A 21,683-nucleotide genomic window follows, 5' to 3' on the forward strand; every position below is an offset into this window, starting at 1 on the left:
TCACAATGTGAAATGTTTTATACACCCATTTTACATGTAGTGGTAAATCTGCCTAAGCACTATTGAACTTTGCAAAATCCGGCTTGTTGACCTTCAGACCTCTGCTCCTCAATGCTCCTGTGTAGTTGCTATGCCTCCTGCCACTCAGTCCGGTATCAAGCCTGCTGCAATGTCTCTCATCTAATTCTTCATTCAACTATCTGCCTTCTATCCTGCCTCATGTTACATCCAACCCGTTACTTTCAACCTCTATTACATCTTTCTAAGTCTCCTGCATCTTTATATTTCAAAGCTATAATGTCTCCACTCAGTCTGGCTGTTCTCTTATTCCTGCTTTGTTCTGCATCTCTGACGCACAGACCTCTCTGCAGTCTGACCCTCAACATAACACTCTAATTTTCAGACCAGGGTTCACTGAAGAAACTCTGCACTTTATTCCAACAGAAAGCAGCTTTGATGAAAGGCAGTACACAGTACACCAGGGTGTGATACACTGGGGGAAGAGGCCCAGATGCTCCAGAAACTCATCAGGGAAAGAAAGGCAAAGTGAAATCAGCAAATAGAGTCAATGGGATTGTATTATTACATTAAACACTGTTACACAAAACTGCTGTATGCGGAGTTAGGGGGTGGGGGGGGGGGGGGGGGGGAAGAGAAGAAGAGAACAATTTCCAATCTTGTCCACATTCACACACCTTAATGAAATGCCTGATTCTTACATTACTGCAAATCCTTCTGGCATCAAACATTCACTTTGAATTTTCATGAGAGAAATATAAGACACTTAACCCAAATGAGAAAAAGATCTAAGTTACACTGACTGTTTGACAAATTTGAATATACATAAGCAATTATTATTTCACACTTATGTTTCTATTCAATGGGCCAGATTTTGCTGTGAGTGACAAACGAACATTACCCACCGTTTGTTAAGACTTGCACTTGCCCATAGACTTTCTTTGGGGTTTTGCGGTGCCGGCTGCCGGGGAACAGTTCCCAGGGTGCCGGCTGCCGGGGAACAGTTCCCAGGGTGCCGGCTGCCATCCAGTAACTCACCTGTGGCCAATTCACAGGTATGAGCCTAAACAGTGAGTGTCAGCAGGGAGTGTGACTGTGACAGAGCAGTCACTGCTCAGACTCACGTGTGTAGAGATTACACACGTGATTTCCAGCAGGGGTTGCTGGAGAGGAACCCTGACTGATTATTCCTCCTCCCTAACCCAGGAGCGGTGAGACCAATTGCAAAAGATGGGAAGTGGTGTTCCACAGGGATGGGTGCTGGGACCACTGTTGTTCATAGTTTACATTAATGATTTGGACTCGGGAATCGGAAGTACAATTCAAAATTTGCAGATGATACCAAATTGGGGGATGTAGTTAATACAAAGAAAGAATGCGGCAAACCAAGCCCAGTCGACCCAGCAAGGTCCTCCTTACTAACATCTGGGGACTTGTGCCAAAATTGGGAGAGCTGTCCCACAGACTAGTCAAGCAACAGCCTGACATAGCCATACTCACAGAATCATATCTTTCAGCCAATGTCCCAGACTCTTCCATCACCATCCCTGGGTATGTCCTGACCCACCGGCAGGACAGACCCACCAGAGGTGGCGGTACAATGATATATAGTCAGGAGGGAGTGGCCCTGGGAGTCCTCAACATTGACTCTGGACCCCATGAAATCTCATGGCATCAGGTCAAACATGGGCAAGGAAACCTCCTGCTGATTACCACCTACCGTCCTCCCTCAGCTGATGAATCAGTCCTCCTCCATGTTGAGCACCACTTGGAGGAAGCACTGAGGGTAGCAAGGGCACAAAATGTACTCTGGGTGGGGGACTTCAATGTCCATCACCAAGAGTGGCTCGGTAGCACCACTACTGACCGAGCTGGCCGAGTCCTGAAGGACATAGCTGCCAGACTGGGCCTGCGGCAGGTGGTGAGCGAACCAACACGAGGGAAAAACTAACTTGACCTCGTCCTCACCAATCTACCTGTCGCAAATGCATCTGTCCACGACAGTATTGGTAGGAGTGACCACCGCACAGTCCTCGTGGAGATGAAGTCCCATCTTCGCACTGAGGACACCATCCAACGTGTTGTGTGGCACTACCACCGTGCTAAATGGGATAGATTCAGAACGGATCTAGCAGCTCAAAACTGGGCATCCATGAGGCGCTGTGGGCCATCAGCAGCAGCAGAATTGTATTCCAGCACAATCTGTAACCTCATGGCCCGGCATATTCCTCACTCTACCATTACCAACAAGCCTGGGGATCAACCCTGGTTCAATGAGGAGTGTAGAAGAGCATGCCAGGAGCAGCACCAGGCGTACCTAAAAATGAGGTGCAAACCTGGTGAAGCTACAACTCAGGACTACATGCATGCTAAACAGCGGAAGCAACATGCTATAGACAGAGCTAAGCGATTCCACAACCAACGGATCAGATCAAAGCTCTGCAGTCCTGCCACATCCAGTCGTGAATGGTGGTGGACAATTAAACAACTAACGGGAGGAGGAGGCTCTGCAAACATCCCCATCCTCAATGATGGCGGAGTCCAGCACGTGAGTGCAAAAGAAAAGGCTGAAGCGTTTGCAACCATCTTCAGCCAGAAGTGCCGAGTGGATGATCCATCTCGGCCTCCTCCCGATATCCCCACCATCACGGAAGCCAGTCTTCGGCCAATTCGATTCACTCCACGTGATATCAAGAAACGGCTGAGTGCACTGGATACAGCAAAGGCTATGGGCCCCGACAACATCCCAGCTGTAGTGCTGAAGACTTGTGCTCCAGAACCAGCTGCGCCTCAAGCCAAGCTGTTCCAGTACAGTTACAACACTGGCATCTACCAGACAATGTGGAAAATTGCCCAGGTATGTCCTGTCCACAAAAAGCAGGACAAATCCAATCCGGCCAATTACCGCCCCATCAGTCTACTCTCAATCATCAGCAAAGTTATGGAAGGTGTCGTCGACAGTGCTATCAAGCGGCACTTACTCACCAATAACCTGCTCACCGCTCAGTTTGGGTTCCGCCAGGACCACTCGGCTCCAGACCTCATTACAGCCTTGGTCCAAACATGGACAAAAGAGCTGAATTCCAGAAGTGAGGTGAGAGTAACTGCCCTTGACATTAAGGCAGCATTTGACCGAGTGTGGCACCAAGGAGCCCTAGTAAAATTGAAGTCAATGGGAATCGGGGGAAAACTCTCCAGTGGCTGGAGTCATACCTAGCACAAAGGAAGATGGTAGTGGTTGTTGGAGGCCAATCATCTCAGCCCCAGGACATTGCTGCAGGAGTTCCTCAGGGCAGTGTCCTAGGACCAACCATCTTCAGCTGCTTCATCAATGACCTTCCCTCCATCATAAGGTCAGAAATGGGGATGTTTGCTGATGACTGCACAGTGTTCAGTTCCATTCGCAACCCCTCAAATAATGAAGCAGTCCGAGCCCTCATGCAGCAAGACCTGGACAACATTCAGGCTTGGGCTCATAAGTGGCAAGTAACATTCGCACCAGATAAGTGCCAGGCAATGACCATCTCCAACAAGAGAGAGTCTAACCACCTCCCCTTGACATTCAACGGCATTACCATCGCCGAATCCCCCACCATTAACATCCTGGGGGTCACCATTGACCAGAAACTTAACTGGACCAGCCATATAAATACTGTGGCTACAAGAGCAGGTCAGAGGCTGGGTATTCTGCGGCGAGTGACTCACCTCCTGACTCCCCAAAGCCTTTCAACCATCTACAAGGCACAAGTCAGGAGTGTGATGGAATACTCTCCACTTGCTTGGATGAGTGCAGCTCCAACAACACTCAAGAAGCTCGACACCATCCAAGATAAAGCAGCCCACTTGATTGGCACCCCATCCACCACCCTAAACATTCACTCCCTTCACCACCGGCGCCCTGTGGCTGCAGTGTGGACCATCTACAGGATGCACTGCAGCAACTCGCCAAGGCTTCTTCGACAGCACCTCCCAAACCCGCAACCTCTACCACCTAGAAGGACAAGAGCAGCAGGCACATGGGAACGACACCACCTGCACGTTCCCCTCCAAGTCACACACCATCCCGACTTGGAAATATATCGCCGTTCCTTCATCGTCGCTGGGTCAAAATCCTGGAACTCCCTTCCTAACAGCACTGTGGGAGTACCGTCACCACACGGACTGCAGCGGTTCAAGGTGGCGGCTCACCACCACCTTCTCGAGGGCAATTAGGGATGGGCAATAAATGCTGGCCTCGCCAGCGACGCCCACATCCTGTGAACGAATAAATTTTAAAAAATGCAAGAAGACATTAATAAACTTGTAGAATGGGCGTGTAATGGGAAATGAATTTCAATATAGGTAAGTGTGAATTGGTGCATTTTGGTTGGAAGAATAAGGCGGCCACATACTGCTTGGAAAATAAGAGTGTACATGGATCACAGAATCGTAGAAAGTTACAGCACAGAGGGAGGCCATTCAGCCCATCATGTCCGTGCCGGCCGAAAAACAGCTGTCCAGTTTAATCCCACTTTCCAGCACTTGGTCCGTAGCCCTGTAGGTTGCTACACTTCAAGTGCCCATCCAAGTAGTTTTTAAAATGAGTTGAGGGTTTCTCCCTCTACCACTCTTCCAGGCAGCGAGTTCCAGATCCCCACCACCCTCGGTGAAAAAAATTCTCCTCTGTTCTCCTCTAATCCTTCTACCAATTACTTTAAATCTATGCCCCCTGGTCACTGACCCCTCTGCTAAAGGAAATAGGTCCTCCCTATCCACTATCTAGTCCAGTCATAATTTTATATCCCTCAATTAAATCTCCCCTCAGCCTCCTTTGTTCCAAAGAAAATAACCCCAGCCTATCCAATTTTTTCTCATAGCTAAAATTCTTCAGCCCAGGAAACATTCTCGTATATCTCCTCTGGACCCTCTCTAGTGCAATCACATCTTTCCTGTAATGTGGTGACCAGAACTGTACGCTGTACTCAAGCTGTGGCCTAACCAATGTTTTATACAGTTCTAGCATAACCTCCCTGCTCTTATATTCTATGCCTCGGCTAATAGAGGAAAGTATCCCGTAAGCCTTTTTAACCACCTTATCTACCTGTCCTGCTACCTTCAGGGATCTGTGGACATGCACTCCAAGGTCTGTTTGTTCCTCTGCACTTCTCAGTATCCTCCCATTTATTGTGTACTCCCGTCCCTTGTTTGCCCGCCCCCCCAAATGCATTACCTCACACTTTCCTGGATTGAATTCCATTTGCCACTTTTTCTGCCCACCTCACCAGTCCATTGATATCTTCCTGCAGTCTACAGCTTTCTTCCTCACTATCAACCACACGGCCAATTTTTGTAACATCTGCAAACTTCTTGATCAAGCCCCTCACATTCAAGTCCAAATCATTAATATATACCACAAAAAGCAAGTGACCTAGTACTGAGCCTTGCACGACCCCACCGGAAACAGCCTTCCAGTCGCAAAAACACCTGTCAACCATTACCCTTTGTTTCCTGCCACTGAGCTAATTTTGGATCCAACTAACCACTTTCCCTTGAATCGATGGGCTTTTACTTTTTTGACCAGTCTGGCACGTGGGACTTTGTCAAAAGGATCTCGGGGTACAGATACACACATCACTAGAAGTAGTTAAGCAAGTTAATAAGGCCATAAATAAGGCAAACCAAGCACTGGGGTTCATTGCTAGAGGGATAGAATGGAAAAGCTTATTGTATAGAATCTTGGTTAGACTACATTTGGAGTACTGTGCACAATTTTGGTCTCCATATTATAAGGAGGATGTAGAGGCAATGGAGAAGGTGCAAAAAAGATTCACAAGATAAGGTACCAGAACTGAGAAGATGTACTCATCAGGAAAGGCTGAATAGGCTGGAGCTCTTTTCTCCATGGTGATGTGATAGAGGTCTTCAAGATAATGAAAGGGTTTGATAGGATAGGTGTAGAGAAAATGTTTCCACTTGTGGGGACTCCAAAACTAGAGGTCATAAATATAAGATAGTCATTAATAAATCCAATAGGGAATTTAGAAGAAACTTCTTTGGTAAGAAAGTGGAACGCACTACCACAAGGCAAATAGCATAGATGCATTTAAAGGAAAGTTAGATAAGGACACGAGGGAGAAAGGAATAGGAGGGCATGCTGATATGGTTAGATGAAGTGGGGAGGGTGGAGGCTCGTGTAGAGCATAGACCAGTTGGGCCGAATGGAGTTTTTCACTGCTGTAGACTCGATGTAATTGCAGTGCTCCTACTGCTGTCAGCCATGGCTCAGTGGTAGCACTCTCGCCCAAGTCAGATGATTGTCGGTTTAAGCCCCACTCCAGAGACTTAAGCTCAATATCCAGGCTGACACTTCAATACAGTACCGAGGGAGTGCTGCACTGTCGGAGGTGCTGTTTCGGGTGAGAGGTTAAACTGAGGCCCCGTCTGTCCTTTCAGGCGGAAGTAAAAGATTCCATGGCACTATTTCAAAGAACAGCAGGGGAGTTCTCTGTATCCTACTCAATATTCATCTCTCAACCAAATCACAAATAGATGATCTGGTCATTATCACATTGTTCTTTGTGGGAGCTTGCTGGGCACAAATTGGCTGCCGCATTTCCTACATTACAACAATAACTACACTTCAAAATAAAATTTAAAATAAAATTGCTGGACTATAACTTGGTGTTGTAAAATTGTTTACAAACTTCAAAAGTACTTCATTGGCTGTGAAGTGCTTTGAGATGTCCTGAGGTCATGAAAGATGCTATATAAATGCAAGTTCTTTCTTTCTTTGCTGTCCCAGCTGAGATCAATAGACAAGGGATCGAACCAAGCCTGGACCCTTCTGGTCTCATTTTTAACAGGAATAAATTTTTAAATACGTTTTCCCCCCGAACCTGAGATCAGGTGATAAGAGGATGAACTGAACCTACTAATCCAGCAAATTACATTACAATGTGCAAGTCACATTGCCCAGATGGTCTGTCAAAAGGTCACTACTGTTTATGTCAGCAACTGCTGAGCTCTGTTTCTCTGCTGTGAGGGGAAAGGGGAATGTTTTATGAAATTATTTCAAGCAAAGTAAATGTTCTGACCTTTTGATGCATGGGCCATCCAGAGGCATTTTGTGTTCGGTGCACAAGCTACATGACACAATGGATCTGATGAGGAAACAGGGGGTCCCAGATACTTGTAGAGCTTTATTCCTTGGCTAGTTGAGAGAGCTGCAACACTGGAGTGACAGCAATCTCCTTCAAAGCAAACTTCGACAGCAATGGGAGCTAAAATAGTCAGCGTCGGCAGGCTGATTTACTAAAGGGGCATCGCAATCCTACCTGATCATGTTCTCATCTGATGTTCACACACGTAGCACTTAGCAGGGCTGATAACAGGGAGGAGAAAAATTATTCCCTTCTGTTCTCCAACCCAGTGGCACTGAGGCCAATTTAGCATCCCTACTGCCAACTTGCCTGAGGATAACTAATTCAGCATAAACCAGGGATCAAACCTTGGCCCTTTTTAGTCTTTGTGGCTGTTGCAAACAGGATGAACCCACAGAGCAATCAGGGGAGTGAATGCAAGATACAGCCTCACAGTAATGATTCACCACATGATATTAATTATGCCCAAATGGGGTGACAATGAACAAAAGGCAGCTGCTTCTCCATGAGGAGCGAAGAGGCATTAAATGCCTTTGAGGAGGTTGTTAGGGAAGATCTAGCAAGAGGGAAGGAAAAACAAAAATACCCCCAAAAAAGAAAGATATGTAATAATACTTTGTTCCTCAAAATCTAAATGTAGTGAACGGTTGGAATGATTGACGGTAATACACAGTGTTCGTTAAATATCATCCCTCCCAGGCCAAGCTACAAGAAACTGTAGCGTGAGGGTGACACCTGCTGTTGAGGTGATGAAGTACACAACTTTACTGCTGTTGGTCAAAAGACACGTCTTATTTTATACGTTTAAATGAATGAAATATACCATCATTACTTATATAAAAAAAATGATTTCTTCCGCTATTCTTCCCTCTTCTCCAGAGTCCGCGGTCTCCGGAGAAGAGGGAAGAATAGCGGCAGAAAGAAGACAGCGGTACTGTTCCATTTGCTGGTCGCTCCCTGGTACCTCACCCAGTTGGGCCAATGATCATACTTGTGCCCAGTTAGTGCTTGCAGATTATTCAACAATGGGACCATTACAATTAAGCCCAATCCGATCACCTAACGTCCACATTTACCAGCTGGATAAGGATTGGATAATTTTTCCTTCCCCAGCCCAGGGGTGCTGAGGCCAATTGTAGCACCACCATTACCCTCCCAATTAACTCTGCATAGACTGGGGATCAAGCCTGGAAACCTGAGGTTTGTATTGCTCAGCACCACACAGCTACCAAGGGCAATTAAATATTTCTTGGTAATTATTTTTAAACTTAAAGTTTTTCCAACTGTCCTAACACAACCACTTCTACACTAGCTGGAATGACAAGATAGTGAGCCTATTGTGCAAAACTGGGTCAGAATGCAACTGCAATCAAAACTTGCAATTGTGACCACAAGTTGACTGGTATGCTTTTTTTTTTAAAAAGGGGGGGGATGGGGAGAAGGAGAAATAGAACGATGCCTCATTTTAAGGTTTTTTTCCCCTGCTTCTTGTAGGTTTTCCAACAGCAAGATCCTCTGGGTAAGCAGGAAACTTGGTCCCTGGTCTCCATCCATAACCACTCAGAACCTGGCTGGTAGTAAACAAGCAGGAGCCATCCAGAATGAGTCTTTCACATCAGAAATGCCCCCCCACCCCAACAATCTTCCCCTCCTTCAAGGGACTTAGTCTTACCTTGTACTGCATTCCTAAAACTTGCATTCTTTACCTGGGTCTCTGCGCAAGGTCAGTGTCCCTCGAAGGTCTTTGGGGCCTCTGTGCATGCGAGGGATATGAGTGGCCCTCGGTGTTTGTTTTCACTTGAGTGACTTCAGAGCACATTATAAGGTCAGTCACCAACCAGTAATGAAGATTCTGACAGAGTGAAAGTCCATTGTTGCTCCAAATTGATATTCTACCCGGTTAAAGGGATAACGCAGCTCCTCAGACAATATTGCAGAGAAACACCGATGCCCAACCACCTCTACTTCCCAGCTTCCCAAGTTGCCATATATTTTGCTATTTAACTACAGATAAAAGTATTATATAAAAAATGACAGAATGAACTACTTTAAAATGGGGACTGAATTAGGTCTTTACGCCTTATTATTCCCCACTATCCAACCCTGCTTCACCCGAGAACCACGCGTGGTCTCGACTCTCCACATGCAAAGCCACAGGAGGTCAACTGGCATTATTTAAAAAATGGAGCAGTGACTCATTATATTGGGAAAACCAGCGTGCTGTCTAGGGTAGTGGGTTAGTGGCTGCAATACTCCCTAAGCAAAGTTTCTGATCTGATGTGTTCCAGTGGAGAGTCGAGTATAGTCTGGGTGCTTCTCCAACAAGGACATGGACAGAAGGGCATCATTCGGGCTGCTCTGTAGCAACAGCAATTAATCTTTAATTGACCTCAGAATATGCCCACTTGCAGCAATTAGCCTCCGACCGACCTTCAAAGGCTTCTATTTACAGCAATTAAACTATGCAACTTCAAAATAAAAGCTCCACCTGAGCCGCAGAATAATAAATTGTGTCTCATCAAACAGAACATCTCGTATACTGTAAACACCATCACTGGGGATGCACTAGGCTGTAATTAAAGCCTTGCATCCACTGTGCATGTCACACTTCAGACTTCATGTGTGCAGAGGAACCTGAAAAGTAATTTCCTTTTTTTTTCAAATTGACCATGGTAACTTGGCCTCTTCCTAAGGGGTGTAACCAGAGATTTACAAGTAACTGCCAATCCAGAAATAAACTTTCCTCAATGGCAGCAAATAGGCTCTAATTAACCGCAGAATATGCCTATCCACAGCAATTAGACTTTGTGGCCTTAAAGGGGCAGGCCATGATAACAGCTTGAATTTAACAGCAGGGAATGTTTCTCAGGTCACTGATTTTACACCCATCAAGAAAGGGTTATCAAGGTGTAAATATACATATTATAACATTGCTGTTATAAAACAGTGTATCCTCCAACTCACCACAAGCAATGCCACGAAAGATCAGCTAGTTATTTTTGTGCTTACCAAGGTGAAGTCTTGAGCAATTACTACTCCATCTGCCTTAGCTTCACCAGCCCACTTTTGCCACTTTCAGGCTGTGGCTTATGGTTTAGGTCAGATGGGTTAAGCATTGTATGACCATGTCTCTGAAACTGCTGAGAGAGAGGCATAAGAAATAGGAGCAGGAGTAGGCCATCTGCCCCCTCGAGCCTGCTCTGCCATTCAACAAGATCATAGCTGATCTTCTACCTCAATGCCACTTTCCTGCACTATCCCCATATCCCTGGATGCCTTTACTATCTAGAAACCTAATCGATCTCTGTTTTGAATGTACTCAATGACTGAGTCTCCACAGCCCTCTGGGGTAGAGAATTCCACAGTTTCACCACCCTCAGTGAAGAAATTTCTCCTCATCTCAGTCTTAAATAGCCTACTCCTTATTCTAAGACTGTGACAGCTGGTTCTAGACTTCCCAGCCAGGGGAAACATCCTCCATGCATCTACCCTGTTGAACCCTGTAAGAATTTTGTATGTTTCAATGAGATCACCATTCATTCTTCTAAACTCTAGAGAATACAGGCCTAGTCTACTCAATCTCTCCTCATACGACAATCCCGCCATCCCAGGAATCAGTCTGGTGAACCTTCGTTGCAAACCTCTACGTCAAGTATATCCTCTCTTAGGTAAGGAGACCAAAATTGTACACAATATTCCAGGTGCGGTCTCACCAAGGCCCTATATAATTGCAGTAAGATATCTTAACTTCTGTACTCAAATCCTCTTGTAATAAAGGCCAACTTACCATTTGCCTCCCTAATTGCTTGCTGCACCTGCATGTTAGCTTTCAGTGACTCATGTACAAGGACACCCAGGTCCTTTTGAACACCAACATTTCCCAATCTCTTATCATTTAAAAAATATTCTGCATTTCTATTTTTTCTAACTTCACATTTTTCCACATTATATTTCATCTGCCATGTTCTTGCCCACTCACTTAGCCTGTCTGTATCCCCTTGAAGCCTCTTTGCATCCTCCTCACAACTCACATTCCCACCTAGTTTTGTGTCATCAGCAAACTTGGAAATATTACATTTGGTCCCCTCATCCAAATTATTGATATAGATTGTCAATAGCTGGGGCCCAAGCACCGATCCCTGCGGTACCCCACTAGTCACAGTCTGCCAACCTGAAAAAGACCCATTGATTCGTACTCTCTGTTTTCTGTCTGTTAACCAATTCTCAATCCATGCCAGTATATTACCCCGAATTCCATGTGCTCTAACTTTGTTCACCAACCTCCTGCGTGGGACCTTATCGAAAGCCTTCTGAAAATCCAAATACACCGGTTCCCCCTTATCTATTCTACTAGTTACATCCTCTAGGAACTCCAATAGGTTTGTCAAACATGATTTCCCTTTCATAAATCCATGTTGACTCTGCCAAATCGTATTATTATTTTCTAAGTGTCCTGTTATCACATCCTTTATAATAGATTCTAGCATTTTCCCTATTACTGATGTCAGGCTAACAGCATTCACTTCTCCTCATATTCCTCCAGTGCTGTTATTTTTGGAAGGCTGCAAAGATTAACAACTAAAGAGTCATGGAACAGAAGGTATAAAATATGATTCCGAATGGATAATTGGCTTAAAAGCAAGATGGTACAAGTGGGAAATACTTCGGTGGAAAGAGGTTGCAACAGGGCACCCCAGGGGTTGATCTGGGCATCCTTGCTAGATTTTAAATATTAATAACTTTGATTACACAGAATCTACAGCACAGAAACAGGCCATTTGGCCCAACTGGTCTATGCCAGTGTTTATGCTCCACACAAGCCTCCTCCCACCCCTTTTCATCTAACCCTACCAGCATATCCTTCTATTCCTTTCTACCTCATGTGCTTTTCTAGATTCCCCTTAAATGCATCTATGCTAATCGCCTTAATGACTCCTTGTGGTAGCGAGTTCCACATTCTTACAACTGTTTGGGTAAACAGTTTTTTTTGTACCAGATGCTATAAAGCTGCAGGCAGGTAAATGAAGCTAGGGTGCTGGACCTTATTCAGCATTATACAGGGAAGTCACTTCATATTTCAGCCTCAGTCTGAACATATTTTCAAACTAACAGTAGCTAAATAGAAGACAAACTCATCTCTTCATTACATTCCTCCAGCTGCATGTTCCCTTCATATCTTCTGACTCCATTGTACCGTCAATGGCTTCTTTCAGCCAATTCACCCCCGGCCTTTGGAACAAACCCTTACCAAGACCATGCCTTCAGCTCCCTGCCAATAGTTTTCCACTTTCCACTGACCCATATTCTAAAACAAATGAGACACCAGAGCTTTCAGCTCACACTTTTTACTGCTACATATCAGCTTCACCAACAAGAAACAGCAGCAAATTGCTGTAGGGTGCAATGTTCAAAATATTCCAAAAGTAGTCAACTCTCGAAATCAAGGGCTGGCTCATTGATAACCGATACCAAGAATCAGTTAGTTGTCCCTTTAATACTAACTTTGTGTTGTAAGGTAGTGTGGGATTGGTTATACTGTAACATCTAGATAAATGATTAGGTTGAGCACGACAATGGTGAGGTAGCAAACTTAAATAAATTGACCCATTTATAGGCCTCTAGAAGAATTCTGCATCACACCTGACTTTGTTTATAAAGAAATGTGCACATATGGTTCTTGTTGCTCCCAAAGTGATGACTGAACTATACAGAGTTACACAAGATTTGCTTCTATGTTTACCTAGAAAAGTTTTGGGAGGAAAATTATCAAGAGAGTGATGTATAGGAAACAAAAGAAATGTCACAGCTTTAAGGGGCTAATAGCAGGGAGAATATTTTCAGTGTGAAATATCTTCATCTAGTCTCTCTCCAAGTGTCAAACTCATCACAAAGCCATTCAGCTGATGCCTGTGGGGCTGCAACAGAGTAGATTCTTATCGGCCCTGGATATACATCTGGACATATCCAAGACTAGCAAACTCTAGCACAATGCTACCAAGAGAGGGTTCTGGACCACAATGGGTTAAAGGCACAGGGGTAAGTTTGTTGCAAAATACACTTTTTCTCGGAACTACAAGCTTTTGGGTCGTCTTCGCCCCTTCCAATTTTTCACAGCTCCCCTGATCAAAGCACTGGCTCTCGCTGGAATGTACGTTCCACAGGTGCCAGCAGTCACCCTCTAATATCTCACTCAGGTGGCCAGTCTTCATTTATGAGTGTAGACTGTGGCATAGACTGCAGGCTATTCAACTATAGGGGTAGGATGCTCATACATGAGCCAGTCCACACCTTCATCTTCCAGCAGAACTCTCTGGACTGCGCAAGAAACCATTGCCCAGGGGTACTGAGGCAATTGTCGTGCATCAACCAGTACCCTGGCTTAAAGCAGCACAGGGCAAAGATCCAACTTGGGTCTTGAGGGCTCAGCTCCACACTGGGAAGTGCATTTATCCATTGAGTCATTTGGGGGAATGGGGCGGCAGGGGGGGGGGGGGGTGGGCGCAAAGAATAAACCTTTTTCTTTTTTTCATGCAGAATCCAAATGTTTGGCCCAAAAAACAAAGCTCTTCCGAGCAGAAACAGGGAAATCCAAATGCTTGAACAGTTGCCAGAAAGTTTTTAAAAAATATTTAAAATGAGACAAGAATTATTGAGAATAATGAAGTTGTAAAAACTCAAAACAAGTAAAGAATACTATTAGAAATCTCTGCTGAACAGATGTCTCCAGGGAAGCATTTTAAAATGTTAAACTTGACAGCCAACATCCCTCCACAAATGCATTTCATTATTAAGTTTTTGCAAAATTAAATAGAATATATTTGTTGTAGATAAAAACCACATTTCAAAAGATCAGCAGGAAGTGCTCCATGTAGGAAAGGGATCTGCATAAAAGTACAAACTTGCATTTATATAGCACCTTTCAAGATACTTTACAATCAATGGATTGCATTTTGAAGTGCAGTCATTGTTAGATAAATGTGGCAGCCAATTTGCGCACAGAAAGGTCTGACAAACAGCAAATAAATGAATGACCAACTAATTTTTTTGGCAGTGTTGGTTGAGGGAGGAATGTTAGCCAGGGCACAAAAGAACACTCTGCTCCTTTTTGAAAAGTGCCATTGGATTGTTAAAGTTCACCACAGCAGGAAGAAGGGGCCTCAGTTTAATGGCTTATTCAAAAGATTGATAGATGAAGAGTACAGCACACTGGAATCACTTAAAAAAACAACAGGATCCTGTGACAGGAGAAAAAGAACTATAGGTTCTTTCTAGATGAATGAGCAGAATGACATCCTGCATCTGTATCTATCTTGTGATCGTTTCAGAAAATACTTTAGCCAGTTTACAGATATCTGTTCTGATGGAACTGCATCAAAACCCATCACCATACCACCTATATCCGATGTAGTTGCAAAAATCATACAAAGTTCTTTGGTGACTTAGAATGAAAATGGGTTTGCCAAAGTTTTTTTGTAAAAATGGCAGCCTACGAAATGTAGTTCAGTGAAGTCATTTTTAAATCTCCCCTAATCCAATTAATTTATATTTATTTCCCCCTTTTTCCATTCAACCATTCCCCATCTGAATGTACAGGCAAGGTGCCTGCTCACAGCTCCATGGAAATACTACAAAATCATGAATGGGGTCTGATGCCCACAGCCCATTCACATCAGCAGTGTTGGTCCTAGGTTACCTCTAACTGTTTTTTAAAAAAGATCCATTGTCTCTTTTTAAATTCTTCCTAAACAAAGTCAGACCACTGTGTCCTTGGCCTTTCACACAGTCATTTCCCATCTGGGACTTATTCCATTACATCTTGAATGTACCAATATTCAGTCTTATGACGCATGATTTGCCCTTCGCAATTGTCTAGCTGTAACATGCTCCCTCACTGCACCAGGCCACTCCTCATTACTTTGTGTTGGTCACTGTGTTCTCTCCGCTGATAACCAATAGTAAAATTCTTGCACAGTTCATTTCAAGAGTCATTTAGGATTTTGCTACATCACGAGAATACATTCCCACATTAAATGATCCACACGGACTGCAACGGTTCAAGAAGGCGGCTCACCACCACCTTCTCAAGGGCAATTAGGGATGAGCAATAAATGCCGGCCTCGCCAGCAACGCCCACGTCCCATGAACAAATAAAAAAAAAGATTCAAAGCCGTTGAAACCATCTCAGTTCTAATAGAATCAAAACTCTCCTGTTAGTATCCGCAAGAAGCAGGCAGGGAAGTACAGGGAGGTAGCTGACAATAGGGTTCTGGCTGCTGGCAGCACTATATTCAGCAATACACCAGCGAAGACAACAGCCATCAGTTTGGATTTTACAGTAATCTCCTGCCAACTCAAAGCTTTTAACGTATCAAGTTGCAGATTTTTTTTGGGGTAAGTGCTGACTCCAGGAATTTAAATCTATTGAACATTGGAGGGAGACCAAAAAGAACAATTTGTTTTCCCCTTTCCACTTAGATCTTCTGAATTCACACACTATTGTCTAACTCTCAGGCCTTTGTCACTGCTCCTCTACAATCCACTGGAGGAGGCACAAAGTCACTAGGCATTTTCTTTTGAAAAGGTAACTCGAGTAGGGATAGCACCTACTTCCACTTGGCATTACTCTTTGGCAGTCTAGCTGAGAACAATATGCCAACTAGGGGATTTGCTGACAAAAATCACAATGCCCAGGCCAACTAGTGATCACATTCCTTACAGTAAATATCACAGACATACTCCTGAAGGATGTCTTAATTACAGCAAAACAATTCCCAATGCATGTCAACAAGTTTATGGGTGGGTAAGTTTCTAGAAGTTAGGAATAAATAATGCAATGCAATAATATATTTATGATTGCTTGGGGATGGAAGAGAAGGAAAGTTCACGCTTCAATAAGGCTATGAGTTAGCCGACATGTGTCTTTCCAGATCCTGGGATCCTCTTCAGTTTTCTGAAGTGCAACATCTTCACTGATTTTATTTTTTAAAAGTCTGATGTGTACATAAAGTGATGTGATGATGTTATTGTGGGCAGCTTCATTATAAACTGAAGCAATCATCATGCACAAATACTAGGGCTCTTTAAAGCTTTCTGTAAACACTGGGATGTATGCCATTCACCAGCTCTGCTTTCCAGCTCATTTCCCACGTGGACTGCAACTATGACAGTGCAATTTTACAATCATTTCATAAACAACATTATCCTTTCAACTAATTATACATGTGGAGTTTGCTGGCTTTAGACTGAACAACAAACAGCTTCTTAAAACAAATCTACAGCTTAGTCCCGCCTACCCAGAGTTAAAATCATAAAGAAACAATTTATTTCCAAAAAAACAAAATCTCAAAATTGGGGTGGGGTGGGGGAGGAGGAGACAGGAAACTTCTGTGGGGGGGGGGGGGGAAATCCAAGGGATGAGTGTGCAAGAGGAAAGCAGTGAAGAATCCCTCTGCTGGTGTGTGTAACATGAGGTGGTGGTCCAGGCATAGGCTAGTGACCCAGGATAATAGTTTGGGAGAATGTAACAAGATTGTAACCCTTTTAAGCCAAACACTACACTTACAAGAAATCTTAATTTTCTTCTGCTGAAATCTTTCACTAATCATTTTTTTTATTTGGCAATTTAAATATTTACAGCAAACTGCATAGATTCAGGGACTAAGTCCAAAGGAGATGAAGATACATATCTTCCTGGAGATAAAAACCAGAGGTCCCTCAATATGTGAAAGAAAGAAAGGATGGGTTATATTTCGTGTATAGAGCCTTTGTCAGAACTTGCCTGGGTGATACCTTGCTCTTCTCTGCAGCCAACCAAAAGCAAAAATCTGGTGAAAGCTGCCCACAGAGGCATGTATTCAAGCAAATCAAAGTAATATAGAGGATAACATACACTGAGAATACCCCCAAGGTTTGTATTCAATGAAAGGCTCCCATTCTAGACAGTAATTTAGAATCAGCCATTCACTAGGGAAATGAAGAAGGAGCTTTACTCATACACATACACACATTTATAAGGAATATCTACCTCATCTACAGGAGAAAATTACTTTCGCAGAAAACAAGGTAACCTACCTTTAGTGTGGTCTTCCTTATTCAATGTATTATGTTTTCTACATACCTCAGTGCAGCCCTTTGTCCATTGATAGAAGCTGCAATGGTGCTTCCTCCATCCTCAGTGCACAATTCTTTACTTTCCTCATATGATGGGAAAACACAGCGCAGAGCCAAGGCATTGCCCACTTGGGGAAGGGCACCAGTCATTCCCACTCCCACCATATATCTCTGACAATTTCAGAAGTACCGAGGGAGAATTGGTGCAGAAGGTGTATGGAGACCAAGGAGGAGTGTATATTATAATTTTTTTTTCAATAAATATTGTGCGCTTATCAAGAGAACATAGGAAATAGTCTATATCCTTTTGTAACTTCCTGCTCCCATCCACACAACTTACTGTGCCTAACAGTGTCATCGGCAAACCTGGATATACTCCTTCATCCAAATCATATATATATATATATATATATATATATATATATATATAGTGAAAAGCTGAGGCCCCGGTACAGTTCCCTGGGGAACACCATTTGTCACATCCCGCCAACCAGAGAACGAACCCTTTATTCTTACTTTCTGTCTCCTACCTCCCAGCTATTTACCATGTCATAACGGTTACCTCCAATTCTGTGCGCTCTCATTTTTGCTAATAATCTCTTGTGCAGAACCTGATCAAATGCCTTCTGGAATCCATATAGACAATATCCCTAGACACTCCCCTGTCCATCTTGTTACTAACCTCCTCAAAAAATTCAACTAGATTAGTCAGACATGACCTACCCTTCACAAATTCATGCTCTCTTTGATCAACATATATTTGTCCAAGTGCTCAGGGACTCTGTCTCTGATGATAGATTCCAGTAACTTTCCCACAATGGATGTTAAACTGACAGGTCTGTAGTTACTGGTTTCTCTCTCCTTTCTTAAACAATGGAACAACATTTGCAATTTTCCAATTCAAAAGGCACAATTCCTGAATCTAGAGAGCTTTAGAAAATTATGGCCAATACATCTGTAATTTCCTCACCTTTTCTTTTAATATCCTGGGATGGAAACAATCAGGTCCTGGAGATTTGTCTATCTTAAGTTCTATTATTTTTTCCATTGCCATTTTCTTATTTATATTAAATTCACTAAGTTTCTCCCCTTGACTTATTTTTAAGTTCCCTTGTACTGCTGGTAATGTCCACTTCCTCCACTGTGAAAATGGATACAAAGTACTAATTTAACAAGTTTGTCATTTTCTTATTATCCATTATAGTCTTGCCTGCATCTGTCTTTAATGGGCCCACATTCCCCCTTACTATCTTTTTCTCTTAATATATTTATAAAAACTTTTGCTGGCAGCTTATATGTCCCTTCCCAGTTTTTTTTTCATAGTCCCTTTTTGTACCTCATTACTTTCTTTGTTACCCTTTGTTGCTATTTATAGCTCTCCCAGTGAGGTGGATTTCCACTATTCCTTGCATTTGTGTAAACCTTTTCTTTTAGCTTGATACTGTCTCGTACCTCATTTGTTGACCATGGTTGCTTAACTATACAAGTGGAGCCATTGTCTTTTAGGAGTGTGTACTAGTTTTGTATTGTACTAAGTACTTCTTTGAATACTTCCCACAGTTTGTCTGTAGGTTTACCCATTAACAGTTAAGTCCAATTTACTGTGGCCAATTTATTTCTCATCCCTTTGAATTTAAATTTAAGACCTTGGTTTGTGACTCTCCCTTCTCAGTCTCAAACCTCCTATCAAATTCAATCATATTATGGTCACTATTTGCAAGATACTCCCTCCCTTACCATCAATCTAATTCTGGTTCGTTACTCACCATCATTATGGCCTGTTCTCTTGTCGGTTCTAAAACACTGTCCTAGAAATCTGTCCCGAATAAATTCATTGACTTTACTACATGAGCTGTTCTGCTGCTCTGTTATATCCATTGATACTGTTACGTAACAAACATTCATCAATCTCAGTCTTGAAAAGTTCAATTGATCCAACATCCAATCTTTTGGGGGAAGAGTTTTCCAGATTTCCACTACCCTTTTGAGTAAAAAAAAGTGCTCGACACATCAAGACAATACAGCAACAGCAGTCTGGTTACAGAAATGTTCTACACATTTATTCTCACAGCCCAAATTAAAATAAACCAAAAAAAATGAAAATTAACAATGCAATGAAGGAATCACATACATCAGACACTGCTGCCTGAAAACACAATTTAAATAATTTTAAATATATCCTATGTTATTTAATTACTACAAACACTTCATACAATTTTTATTTCAACAAAGTCCCCACAAAAAGAAACATAACAAAACAGGAATGGTTTTGAGAGTGGGAGAGCTAAAGTGGCGTGGACTTCGCAAAAGAAGTTGATTACAAATTTTATTTTTAAAGAGGTAGATCACTTTTAAGTCAAGAACAGAAATGGGTTGTGTGAAAAATAGTATCTCCCCCCCTTCAAGTCTAAAATTCATCCGAAAAATTACAGTAGAAAGTGAAAAAGAGACTCGAGAGGAAGAGATAACTTCCTCTGAGATAAAGGGGAAAAGTAGTGGGTGTGGGGTGGGGGTGGGGGGGGGGGGGGGGGGACAATAAAGCAACAACAACGAAAAAAAATATCACCATTTAAAGCCCAGAAAAAAAAGCTGCAGCAGTGTTTCTGGGCATGGGATCTGGTGAAGACCATTTTGGTAGCAGTCCTGTGCAACGCATTCAGTCTGTTATTCTAGGTGCACCTGCCATACAAAAAGATATCTGAACAATTTTACAGAGAATGAGGGAGGAGTTGGGTGCACAGAGATAGCCTTGCACTAACATTCTCCCTTTAGACCTTAACAGCAACAGTAAAAATAATAAATCTTATCAACTGGATTCCCCCCCCCCAAAAAAAAACATTAGGAACAATAGACAGGACCGAATTCCAGGTCAGTTTGGTGACTACCATCCCTGCTATTTCAAAGGATACTTCTTAATGAAGACTCATACTTCCAATTGTTGCTTGGGTGACCATGCACAGCCTGTGGCCTGATATTGTTTTTTTTTAAATTTCCCAATTCACAAAGTGCATGCCAGATACTGTCTCTAACACCCCCCCCACCACCCCACCCCCCAAGAGTTTTGTCATTTCCCATAATTCCCATAATCCCAGACAGGCCGCACATTCGTGAAGGATCCGGCGGTTACAAGCACAGTGTGGAAAATTTTTTTTAAAAAATGCATCCTGCCTGCAGATGTTTGCACCAGCTCACTGGAAGATCTGCCTGAAGCAAACGACGGGAATCATGATAGGTCATCAGATTTCTTGGGCGTCTTTCAATCTGGTATGACCAATTTTCTTAGACCCATATGAATGGCAGTCTAGGTTCAATGTCTTATTTTCGGGTCAGTCATGAAAAGACAAAGAGAAAGGGAGAAACAAGGATGTTACCTCACCATCTTTATTGGAGAAATCTGAAAATTAAAAACAAAAGTTATACATTGAAGTTTTTTCTTCTTGTGAAGCTCAACAACTTCTTTACTATTTTCCACTATAATAAGTCTGTAGATCTTCTGAAAGCATTTGAACAAAGCTTTGTAGCTGTAGCCTATTATTCTGCCGGATGCGATGATGTAAAAAATCAGATTACAAGAACTTAACAGGCAATGCCATGATGCTGTATTCAATTCCTAACACCAGAGGCCCTCAGTGATCTATTGAAATAGTAAAGATTCTTTCCCACACCCACACCCCCACCCCCCAGCAAGCGCTACATCTCTGCTTACTGCACAGGTCCCATGCTTATACCGAATGTTTGCAGGTCATGACGCATACGTCATTGCGATATGGTTTGGAATGTCCCCGTCCCAAACCTTGAAGCAGACTGCTAAATTCTACTGGCTTCTATTTTCCCAAGGGACATCATTTTCTCCCCTAACCAGCGAATTACATTGTTTTGAGCTTACACTATAGCAGGGTCACTTCTGAACCACAGGTATGCCTGTGGACTGATAGATAATACATTAACCAACAGGAAGCAATTTATAATACTCAATCACACTTTGTAGTATATACTGAGGCAACGCCTTTACAAATGTTACTGTAAGAATTGGGATGTTGGAAAGACAAAGCATTCCAACAATGCCTTATAGATACTTCTGTATGCAAAACACCAGGGAGCAAAACTAGACAAGATGATGGTTACAAATTTTTGGGCCTTACATCAGATATTCTCTCAGATTCAGTATCACTGCTAACTCCCATAAGTAGACCTTGATCTAGAGTACACCTTTGCTGCCCAATAACTAGACTAATCCTACAGTCCTGCTCACTCTCCATAACCTTTAATAAAGCTCTTTTTCAATCAGCTAATTCCCTTTTAAAAAAAATTATAAATTCTGCTTCAGCAACTGTTTGTGTGGAGAATTTCACACTGTCCTGTGAAGAAACTTTTCCTAACCTACCCTTTAATTCTTAGCGATTATCATAAATTTGT

The 21,683-nt window shown here is 42.9% G+C and overlaps 1 protein-coding gene across 8 annotated transcripts in view; it reads right to left on the reverse strand.

Annotated features, from left to right (window-relative positions):
- The window catches only part of LOC137301143 (kazrin-like), a 656,751-nt gene that overhangs the window by 490,948 nt on the left and 144,120 nt on the right, over positions 1–21,683 (reverse strand). For 4 of the 8 annotated variants that reach the window (XM_067970585.1, XM_067970583.1, XM_067970586.1 and 1 more), the window contains one exon: positions 19,301–20,581. The exons of 3 other annotated variants lie outside the window; for them this stretch is intronic. In XM_067970585.1, coding sequence (XP_067826686.1) covers positions 20,504–20,581 — 78 coding nt within the window. In that variant the 3' untranslated portion in view covers positions 19,301–20,503. Of the gene's footprint in view, positions 1–19,300; positions 20,662–21,683 lie in introns of those variants that run through there. One more of the 8 variants, XM_067970584.1, reaches the window with a different exon arrangement.

This window comes from Heptranchias perlo, chromosome 32 (assembly GCF_035084215.1).
Source record: "Heptranchias perlo isolate sHepPer1 chromosome 32, sHepPer1.hap1, whole genome shotgun sequence".
In the NCBI taxonomy this organism is placed as follows: domain Eukaryota; kingdom Metazoa; phylum Chordata; class Chondrichthyes; order Hexanchiformes; family Hexanchidae; genus Heptranchias; species Heptranchias perlo.